The sequence below is a fragment of the Panthera tigris genome, chromosome E1, assembly GCF_018350195.1.
Source record: "Panthera tigris isolate Pti1 chromosome E1, P.tigris_Pti1_mat1.1, whole genome shotgun sequence".
Classification (NCBI taxonomy): domain Eukaryota; kingdom Metazoa; phylum Chordata; class Mammalia; order Carnivora; family Felidae; genus Panthera; species Panthera tigris.
The window spans coordinates 36957086-36968410 of NC_056673.1; the positions used below are offsets into that span (position 1 = coordinate 36957086).

The 11325-nt window shown below is 53.3% G+C and overlaps 1 protein-coding gene across 1 annotated transcript; it reads right to left on the reverse strand.

Moving 5' to 3' along the window:
* Positions 1–544: 544 nt before the first annotated feature.
* Positions 545–9235, reverse strand: CDK5RAP3 (CDK5 regulatory subunit associated protein 3). The gene is made up of 14 exons (XM_007085736.2): positions 9080–9235; positions 8809–8854; positions 6637–6768; positions 6261–6361; positions 5834–5882; positions 4990–5168; positions 4657–4793; positions 4300–4444; positions 3796–3906; positions 3313–3388; positions 2587–2675; positions 1529–1734; positions 1002–1173; positions 545–891 (listed from the first exon to the last, which is right to left on the reverse strand). The coding sequence occupies exons 1-14, from the start codon at positions 9083–9085 to the stop codon at positions 826–828; spliced, it is 1515 nt and encodes a 504-aa protein (XP_007085798.1). The 5' UTR covers positions 9086–9235; the 3' UTR covers positions 545–825.
* Positions 9236–11325: the final 2090 nt, after the last annotated feature.

The following is an 11325-nucleotide window of genomic DNA, read 5'->3' on the forward strand; positions in this document are numbered from 1 at the left end:
ATTGCCGGCCACCCCCAACCCCTACCCTTCCTGGGAAATGGGGATGGGTAGGTGGCTTGGGAGAGGGGCGCCATCCCGGGGTGGGCTCTACCCAATCACAGTGCGGGCAGTTACGGGCAGGAAGCGGACAGGCGGCTAGTGAAGGTGACAACTCCTGTCTCCACCTTGTTTATCAGACCCTTCCTCCCCAAACCGCATTTTCCCCCTGCCTGGAGGTGAGCTGTGATTAAAAGGAAAATACAGCTTCGCTGGCTCCAACAAGGCTGCCACTCGACTGTTCCCCTTGACTTTCTGGCCCAAGTTGGGCAGTCTGGCCTGGCCATGGAGAGAAAGGGGCCCAGCAGACTCAGCTACCCCAGAGCTTGTTGAACCACTTGTAGATGCTCATCGGGGCCCTCCCTGTCACCAGGCAAAGAGGGAGAGTCTCTAACCCAGGACTCCACAGGAACAGCTGATGGCCTAGGGAACCCACTCGATCAAGAACCCCAGGCAAACAGGTGCACGGCCTTGACTCAAGGCCCAGAGAAGCAGAAACTGTCAGTGGTGAAGCAAGAGTCTCTTCCTCTTTTATTAAGTCCAACTAGATGATGAGAAGGACCAGAAACTGGGGTTGCAGGCTGACAGGCAACAGGGCCAATCAAGATAGCTTCTTGCCAGAAAATACAGTGAGGGTCAAAGTCACCATCTAGGTGACAGCTCCTTCATGCGGCCTTCCATCCTCCAATCACTTGGTCTCTGGCCAGGAAGGGCCCTGCCGCATCAGCCCTGGCTGTCGCACCCCCTTCCTGAAGGCTGGGAAGCCGGGAAGGTAGAATGTGGGGGCTGTCACAGATAGGTTCCCATCAGGTTCACGGGGCGCCCACTGTACCTCTTGGAAATGTCAGCTTCGATCTGAAAGACAGAGGTACCAAGTGGGTGGGAAGCAGAGAGGCAGGGGTGCCTTGCTGTGTAGAAACTGGGAGTCCCCCACCTGCTTGGCAGGTCTGCCTTTCCGGTCTCACCAGCTTCTGCAGCTCCTTGGTCTTCTCCAGCAGCAGATCCAACTTGGGCTCCAGGGCCGCCTGCTCCTGAAGCGCTTCCTGCTGCTTCTGCACCATCAGCTCCTTCTTCAAAGCCAGAAGCTGGGACTGCTTCAGCTTCTGCTGGAGAAACTCAGTCACTCGGTCCACATACCTGTGCAGGGTATTCAGGTAAGGGGTGCAGCCGAGCAACCCCGAGCATCCCCGTTCAGCTGCTGGGAAAGGTGAGGCTCAGGAAACCAAATCCCTAGCAGGCCTCTCAGCCTCCACACCCTTCAACTCCTTCTTTGCGAGGTAGAGTGCTCCCAGCTCCCCTGTCCTACTTGGGAAGCACAGCCATCTTGCCCCAAGACAACCCCTGATCCCAACCGTGACAGCACCGCTATGGGAGGCAGAGAAGAGCTCTGGGGGGTCATGGAGAAGAGGAACACAAGGAGTCGGGGCTGCTCAAGATGGCAGAGCCCCACATCACGCTCCGGAACAGCCCGACGTCAAGGGGGAAACCAGACCTTGGTGAGGCCAGGATCATAAACAGGTGTTGCATTCGAAGACTGGTGAGCCGGCCGATCAGATCCTGCAGCGCCGACACCATGGTAACCATCTTTGCTTTGGTCTGACCCTGCAGGATGGCGGGAGCCAGCTGGAACTGGCTCACGGACAAGATGTCTGCCTCCTCGCTCATCTCCACGGCTCTCTGGGTCAAGAAGATCTCGAGCTGAGGGCAGAAGAGGATCTGGTTGAAACCAAGAAGAGAACTCAGACATTCTCAGATGCTCAAAACGCAAGAATGAGACGTGAGGGTTGGACTCTGGGTGAGAAGGTGTTATTTCCTCTGAATACTTTTACTGCTAAAAACTTAGCAACTATAATGTGAGAGCTTGATGGGGCGCCTGGGTGGCTCAGTCAGTTAAGTGTCCAACTTCGGCCAGGTCAGGATCTCACGGTGCCTGAGTTCGAGCCCCATGTCCAGCTCTGTGCTGACAGCTCAGAGCCTGGAGCCTGCTTCGGATTCTGTGTCTCTCTCTTCTCTCTGTCCCTCCCCGGCTCACACTCTCTCTCTCTTCCTCAAAAATAAAAAAATATTAAAAAAAAAAAAAAGATTTATAATGTGAGACCTTGAGGCAGCCTCTCACTGTCATTCTTCTGTCCCCTACTCCTATCTCAGGCCCTCTCAAGCCCTGGACACCTCTCCTTCCTCCCAGTGTATGGATAATAAGGACACACAGATTCAACGGGTTCTCTCTGCCCCAGTGAAGGTATTTTCTCTCTGTGAGGAATGAAATTCAGGGAACAGGAATCCACATCTGAGAAGCCCTGGATTAAGAAAAGGCTGGGAAGAATCTGGGAACCAGCCGCATGTCTTGTCACTCTTATTCTACCTTAGAAACTTGATTCCTTTGTCCTTCTCTGTCCTGGAGGCTAAGAGGGGCCTCTCTGGGCAGAAAGAAAAGGGAATAGGTGGGGACTAAGAACTTTGACGAGGACCTCACCAGCCAGCAGTCCACTGGGAAGGCAACAGGCGGAGATTAATACAAAGAGGAAGCGTCCTCCCAGAGGACGAAGGTACCTCCATGAGCTCATCAATGAACTGATTCCGGGTCTCAGGGTATTCAAGAAGTGTCAGGGCATCTGGGCCCTTAGCAACACCTTCTGGAGCTGCCAGGAGGAGAGACAGAGAAGTGATAAAGTTGCTGAGGACCACAGAAAAAGACCCTCAAGTTCGAGAGGTTCTGGTGGGTTAATATGGACACAAACCCATTGCCCTAAAGCTACTATCGATCTCATCCCAGGAGGATAGGGTTACCCTTTCCCTAACCGGACACTACTACCAGCCACTACTACAGGCCGCCAGTCTGTGACAACGGGGCGGGAGGGAGGGGGGGTGCCCCCCGCAGAGCTGGGTTCAGGGCTAGGAAAGGCCTCCTCTGCTCTGGTAGGCCGCGAAGTTTCATCCTGCACCGCCCTCTAGCGGCTCAGATCGCTGCTGCATCCTCTCCAGCAGTGGGCAGGGGGTCAGGTCACACCTCCAAGTCCAGCAGCCCTCCAGGAACCTCCCACCAGGAAAGGTGACCCACATTTGGGATCTCAAAAGTTGAGAGCTTCCAGACTTATAATGTTCCTCCACACTCACGTCATCATCAAGATTTTGAGAAAACAGTTAAATGTGTGAGAAGCCCAATCTTGGCAAGTGCATTTCTTCTTTGTTTCTAGAGACGCGTTGGGGGGGGGTGGGCAGGGTGGCTGGCTTTTGAGCACTCACTTCTGCCAGGGCTACAGGGAGGGCTGCACTTACCCTGGGTTCCAGCTTCTAGCACTGTGATCTGCAAAGCGGCATCGTCTCCCCAGTCTATCCCATCGCCCCCAGTTTCCTAGGTAGAAAGCAAAGAACCCTGGCAGGGTTGCAAGAATCTTCCCCAGCAAAGGGAGCCGGAATAAACCAAAGCCCTTGATAAGTCCAAGGCCTATACATTTCAACTGTACGAAGGACTTACAGCCCTGACATAGGTGGTAAAGATGGCAGGGGGCCCATGTATGCTGCCACTCTCATCCCTGCTTAGAATTACCACCTGCCTGTACCTGACACCTTGCCCCAAATGCCAGGAGAAAAATGTCAAACCTGGGATATGTCACTGTGGAAACTGCCTCCCCCTGCCAATCTGGTCTGAAAGCTAGGGACTTTAAGAAATGCCTTTAGAGACAGACAACGCTTCTTTTATCACCAAAGCAGTGATCACAGAAAAGTTCTCAGAGGGATGGACTGTGAGAGCGTCCTAACCTTCGAGTCCGATTCCAGGGAGATGCCCCAGTCAATTTCGGCAGCCTGGGCAGAGATGCCAGAGTCCGTCCCTTCAGAAGCCATCTCCACCCCAAAGTCACCCCAGTCAATCTAGAAGGGGAAAAAAGTGTTAGCTCAAAGAAAGTGGGTGAAAGCAAAGGGGCCTTCCCCAGGGGCCTCAGCTGCCCCTGGAAGGGGCACTGGCACACTGTTCAAGTGCAATGGCCTCAGCGCTCCCCAAAGGACCGCCCGACTTCAGAGTTCACGGGGCCGAAGGATTCCTAGATTAAAGCCAACAGGCTCACTGAGCCTCTTCAGTGCTCATCTACACTCTGGCCTCAAGGAGGCCGGAAAATTAAAGGAACAGGGCCCCCCTGGACCCTTCTATGTATAGTCTCTTCTTTTTTTCCTTCTGAGACTCTGAACTCAGTCAGGGTGGGGTGGGGAGGGGTGGAGCTGTGTGGGGGGGTGAGGAAGCAGCTCTCACTTCGCTTATCATCTTACCGCGTCTTCTTCCACCGGCTCAGGAGGCTCCTCGAGGTGCGGCCGCTCTACCACAGAGGGCTCGGTCCCTGTCCTCCATTCGTACACCGTGGCGTTTCCCCGCCTCTGCACGAATCGCAGCATCGGCAGCACCTGCTCTGTGGGGCTGCAACGGAGCACCAGACTGACCCTCCCACTGCCCACTCACAGAGCCCCCACCGGGCGCCACCCTGAGCCCTGCGGCCAGATGGGCAAGGCTTCCACAGGTTCACGTATGTAAAATTAAACTCAAATGTCATGTCCGAAAACACAAGCAGAGAGGACAGCAGGAAAAATAGGTCAACTGTCCCCGCTGCTGGAGAGAAAGAGGTCCTTTACCTTTCACACACAAACCCCACACAGGCCTGGTAGAGGTCAATGGCTTCGCCCAGAGACTGGGCCCCGGTCCCGATCTCAGCCAGCTGACTCGGCAGGTCCTTCACCAGGGCCAGCAGTTCTCTCCGGACGTTGTCTCCCTGAAGAGGATGGACGAGGGAGGCTAAGACAGGAGTGGTGGGAAGTGGAGCCCAGTGGGTTAAAGAAAATGCCCGGAGACTGGAGATGGGTGCGACACTGGCCCAGGAAGGGTGCAACCGGGCCGAGAAGGGAACCCTTCCCAGAAGCCAAGGAGCTGGGCTCAGGCCAAGAGGCCCCAGGAGCCCTCCTGCTCACCGTGATGCCGTACTGCTTGCATGAGTGGTAGAACTGCTCTCGCATCTCGGTGGCCCCTGCCTGGCCCTCCTCCTCCTTGCGACTATATTCTTGCTGCAGCTGCTGGCATTTGGCGATCTGCTTCTTCAGCGAAGGGATCTCGTAGTTGACATTCCGAACCAGGAGGCTAGAGAGTTCCACTGCGAAGGGCCCAGGAAATTCACCCCAGACGCCCACACCACAAGGCAAGCATGCCCCTGGGACACGCACAAATACACCGAGGCCTGGCAGCGGAGAGCACGGCCTGGCTCCCCCCACCGCCCACCCCGTTCCTCCCCTTCCCAGCCGTGGAACCTCACACAGCCACCTTATCCTCTCCAATCCAGTCCTCCTCTGTAAAATAGGGGCCAAAATATTTACGAGGACTAACAGAATCCATATGAAACAGGAGTACGATTCCTGGCGTTCAGTAGATACTCAGCAAGCATCAGCTATTATTATTAATACTTGGGGGAAACATACCCCGAAGTACAATCGGCCCTGTAATTACTCTCAGGCATCCAATATGGCCTCCCGATGACCCATGCTTCCTCTGCCCAGTGGAGAAGAGGGGGGAGGTGGTCACCAAGAGGTCAGTGGTGTTGGGTCTATACATACTTCCCTGGTCAGGCCCGGCAAAGCCCCCTACTTGCCTGATCTTCCACTTTCTCCCAACACTCTTTGGGGAATTTCTTGGCCCACCTGGCAAACACTCACACCCCAGCCTCATCCCCCACACGGACTGTGCCTCCTGGAAGCCTAGTGTCCCAGAACTCTGGGAGTGGGCTGCCCCTGGACTCCAGCCTCCCAGGCTGGGCCACTTTACCTAGATAGATGTTGTCCTTCTCATACAGGGCTACGATCTCCTGCCAATCCTGGGTGAGAACGGAAATAGGAAGTGAGCCGGAATAGCACTCGGGCAGCCACATCTCAGCTCAAGCCGCATACAGGGGAAGCTCCCCCAGCCTTCACATCACATCAGACGCAAACCCCTTGCCTTTCTACATAACGCTGGCTGGACCACCCACTTCATTTTAACAACGTGGTGCCAATGAACATTCCCCAAAGCAGCAGGCCTGAAAATGGAAACCCAGGGGTAGGATCTACTTTTGGTATAAACTTTGGGGATGGACAGAAAGCTCAGGAAATATGCTATGTAGGTATCTCCACCAGACTCTCAGCGAGACCAGAGGCTCTGACCCTGTAGACCGGATGGGTCTGGCTGCACATTAAGCGGCTTCAGCCACACTTGCCTTCATTCGCTGTGAAGAGTACCGGCCAAAAATATTTTTTGTGGAGGCTTCGGTGCCTTTGAGAAGGTCCACGATCCTTAGGCAGTGGAAGTAGTGAATGTCTAGACAGCAAGGAAGAGCAAAGACTCTGGGAATTATAGTATCTTGCCCACCTATGCTGGGCACATGGCTGACTGATGAATGTGCTGAGAATCTTAGCGTGCATAACTTTCCCCTTCACCATTGTGTGTTGGAAGAAACTAGCATGTACCCCCCCCCCCAAATAAATCTTTCTCTAGGGATTAGTCCTAAAGCTAAACAATAAGGGAGGAGGTTGGCTGATATACAGTGCTCCAGGAAAGACAGGGCTTCAGTAATGTAGTCCCAAATCACTCACAGGATCCAGAGAGCAGCTGGGCGATTTCCTCGCTCTCTGGCATGTCCTGGATGGCAGCATTGATCTTCTCTCGGATGGTCAACACCAGACTCTGCCATTTCAGATTGCAGTGTCGTCTGTCGACCAGCCAGTCTATGTGAGAAACACCCCAAATCATAGCATTCCCACTCATGACAGCCAAAACGCCGTCACTAATTCAAGTGAAATACGCTAAGACACTGGCTAAAAGTTGTGTTCATATTGGTTAAGGTGTGGGGGATCACGGGAAGATGGGAATAAAGAGAGCCTCAAAGGGACCCTTGGCGTTAAACAGACTCCAGCAACCTGACTTCATCGCAGTGTGACTTTTATAGAGCAACTGTCTCCGTGCAGGGATAAAGAAAAACTGTGAATTAGTCCTGACATCAAAGTGCCACTTTTGACCGCTCTAAATTCTCCATAATATTTTTGCTTCCATGAGTAATTATATCTTTCTTACTGACAGAGGATGCTTTTCAACTTCCACTTCCTCAGGGCTGGGATTAACTGTGACAATGGAAAATACAAGATGATTATGCCAAGTACCGGATGAATGAACAACTGCAAAGCCCCTAATACCTACAGCGCCCTACAGACTAGGTAACACCTGGCACCACGAGAATACCAATATGACTGACCTCCTGGAATCTGAGCCCAGATTTGTGTTTTTAGTAGAGCGGGTGGGGGGATGAGAGCCGTGTACATTTCCTCAGGAGGAGAGCACTAAGAGCTAGGCTTTGCCATCACATGGTCCTGGCTTCTGATTATCAATTTGCTTAGGCAAATCTCTTAACCTTTCTGTGCCTTGGTTTCCCCACATGTAAGATGGGGATAATACGGTACTGGACACAAGAGGGAATGAAAGTAAAACATGGGGCACCGTGCCTAGCACATGGCAAGGACTCGATAAATCCTAGTAAAAATCATTTTTACAATGTCAAATGCTTAAAACAGCACCTGGTAGAGTCAACTCTGAATGAATGGTTGCTGTTCCATTGGTCCTTCCTATGACCAATGACAAGCTCATACAGCAAGAGTGCACAGGTGCTGCAGAACGGGGACAAATGTGAAAGGACACTAAAGAAGCTCCATCAAGTGGCCACTGCACAGGACTGACCGAATGGTCCACAGTGGTGAGTCCAGAACCTTGCCCTTGTTAATACACCTGCCAACTAGCCAAACATTGGGGTCCCACGCTAGCTATCACTTACACTGCTTCTGCTGTATTCCTCTAAAATCTTTCGAGAGAAAAATTCTGTATATGTCATAGAACTAGAAGGGGACGAGGTAGTCAAACAGAGGTCATCTTAATGACTAAACTAGCATCAAATCAATTCATCCAATGAGCATTTTAAAATCCAGGAGCTGTGCACTCGCCCTGGAAAAGTCATAATGAAGAGGTCCTTGCCTGGCTCTGAACTGAGGAGGTATAGAGATCAGATACTGGCAGCAGGGAGATGGCCTGGCCACTAAAAGGTCTTTATTCCCAATTGGATCTCTGTCTCTCTTCCTCCTAAAATCAAGGGGAGATGGAAGCTTTTAAAATGAAAGGAAGGTAGGGGTGCCTGGGTGGCTCAGTCGGTTAAGCATCCGACTTCGGCTCAGGTCATGATCTCACAGTTCGTGAGTTCAAGCCCCACATCAGTCTCTGTGCTGACAGCTGAGAGCCTGGAGCCTGCTTCGAATTCTGTGTCTCCCTCTCTCTCTCTCTGCTCTCCCGCCCCGCTCATGCTGTCTCTCTCTCCTTCAAAAATAATTAAAAATTTAAAAAAAGAATTAAAACGAAAGGAAAGTAAGTTTTTTTTTTTTTCATACAAAAAGCATCGACCCTGGGGGCTGACAAACTTAAGTTCCAATTTCAGATCTACTGCTTAGTAGCTGACCGTCTTTAAAGTAAGCCACTACTCTCTTGATGCCTGAATGACTTAACAACACGTGTTAGGAATGACGTGTTAGTAGAAGACGCAGATCAAGTACAGACTAAGAATGGTTCCTTCCTGCTCTTCCTAGCGCCGGCAGGTAGCCACCGCAGAGGGCATTGAACAGGGCGAGTGGTCAGGGGCCTTGGGGCGTCACGGCTCCCAGCTGTTGGCAACAGGAGGCAATGGGCCGGGCTTCCCCCTGACAGCGGTTGCGCGGGGCGTCCCCTCCTACCGAGCAGCTTGCTGGTCTGGATGTCGATGGGCACGTGCTGATGGTCCTGGCGGGAAACACAGCGAGAAACGGGGCTTGAGCGCGGGGAGGGGGCGTGCCACCCGCGCGCTTATTTCCGGGGCCCAACCGCCACCTTGAGGGGTCAGAATGTTGGGCCGGGGAGGGCCGAACCCGGGAGGGAGGCCGGAGAAGCGGGTCTGGGACCGACGGGTTGAGCTCAGTCCAGGGGTGACGGACCAGTGCCCCACTCCCCCAGCTCCTGTCTCCACACCTGCATCTTTCCTCCACTTCCGCTTCCGGCCGACGACCCAAGTCAGCCCCACCTACAACCAATCCAGCGCAGGCCTGGCCGAGCCTCAGTTTTGGCACGGTCGGACCTCCTCGGGCCACGTCGCCATCTTCCTCCGAGCCAATCGGGGCGCGCGCTCCACCCCTGGCCACAAGCCCCACCCACCTCGGGGCTCCGAATGGCTGAGCCCGGGAGGGGCGGGAGAACCGAAGACAGCCAATGGGAGACGCGAGGCGGGCTCAGAGCTGGAGAAGGGCGGGGACGCCGAGAAAAGGCTGCAGGGGCTGCGAGATCACGGCAGACGGCGCCGGAGAGTTGGTCCGGGCAGCTTCCGGCCAGGTGGGCCCCGGGCCTACGGTGCAGGCATTACTGTGCTTGCAGACAGGGTCCTAGCGCCGACCCTGGAGGCTTGTAAGCCGTTAGAAATGCCTTCTTCCTGCCTTGCCTGGCTTTACTGCTCGTCGCACACTTGCGGCACTTGTCACACTTTACCTTCCCATTCAATTTATCTGATAGACATGTGTTGAGCACCGCTATGTGTTGTGTGATTAGGACAGGAAAGGGGTGGAAGGCGGGTCAAGGGAGGCATTCCAAAGAGAACACCTCAACTGAATCTTAAAGGAAGGGCTACACAAAGAGGGGCCTGTGGGGAGAGGTGTTCCGGGTGGAGGAGACCGTCCAGACAAAGCTATGGAGGCCACAAACTGCAAGAGGGGTGCAAGGAACAACAGGCAGGCAGGACTGGCAACATAATTGGTGGGGTCCAGGGCAAAATGAAAAGGTAGGGCCCCTTGTTAAAAAGTTGAAGAATTTCATGAGGGGCCCTGCATCAGGAGGTCTCACACTCATGAAGGCGGCCGGGAAGGCAGGCCAGCCTCTGTGCAGTAAAAGGTTTGTGGCAAGGAGTGGCCAGAGAAGAGCCGTAAAAGTGGAAAGGTCATATCATAGGGAGGAGCCTCATTAGGGAACTTGGACTTTACCTCCGCTGACAGAGAGGAGCCACTGGAGGGTTTGAAGGGTTTTGAAGCAGGGAGGGACCTGTTCAAAGCAACTGCAAGGAGGATGGTTTCGTGGGAGATAAGGCTGGAGACAGGGAGACTATCTGGAAGTTATCATGCAGAGGTCAGTGACCTGGGACAAGGCATGAGGAGGAGGGGAAGGGCTGGCTTTGAGAGATGTTTTGGAGGGAAATGGACAGAACTTGGCCATCAAGTGGGTGTGTGGATGGGGGCGATAGACAGCAAGGATGACATGTAAAGTGGCTGGATTAGGAGTGCCACCAACTGAGACAGGGATGCAGGATGCTGACCAGGTATTGGGGAGGCGGGGTTCTTGGCTTTGAATTTACCAGGTTAGTGGTGCTGGGAGGCCCCCATGTAAAAAAAGTGTGCAAGAGACACTTGGGTCTATAGCTTTGGAGTTCAGGGGGAGCCCTGGGGCTAAGGGTGCAGCTTTGGAGAGCCACAAGCTGACTGATCTGAAGTTCACATGCTGGCTGAGGCTGAGGGAAGGCATGAGATTGGGCAAGAGGTGGGTAGAGTGAGGAAGAGACTGGGTGGGCCCAGGATAGATTACCAGGGACCTCACAGGGCTGGGTGTGCCATTTGGGGCCCCTCCGCTTCCAGGATGTTAGCTCCTCCAGGAGGCTCTGGCTGGTTCTTTGGAAAGGACCACCCCCACCCCACCCCGTTTCTGCCCCAGCACAGCACTTGGGGCTCAGAAAAATTTGTTCTTGAACTGTGTGGTGTGCTATAGCAACAAGAAGATCTAGATTTCCATCCAGGGAGATCTTGGACTATTTCCATAACCTCTCTGCCAGCCAGTTTCCTTAACATGGAGCTAGCACCTATCTTGACTATCTTGGTATTTCTGTTTACAGGCTTACATAAATAAACATGCTAGACGTATATAACACTTTGCATTTTACAACATGCTTTAATATATCTCTCATGCTTTGAAGACCGTGTGTGTGTGAAACATTAATCGTCATTAATTAAAAAAATTTTTTTTAAGTTATTTGTTTATTTGTGAGAGAAAGAGAGAGAGCAGGGGAGGGGGAGAGAGAGGGGGACACAGAGAGAATCCCAAGCAGGCTTTGCACTGTCAACACAGAGCCTGATGAGGGGCTCGAACTCAGGAACCAGGAGGTCATGCCCTGAGCCGAAGTTGGACACGTAACCAACTGAGCCACCCAGGTGCCCCTAATCATCATTATTCCAACATGGATT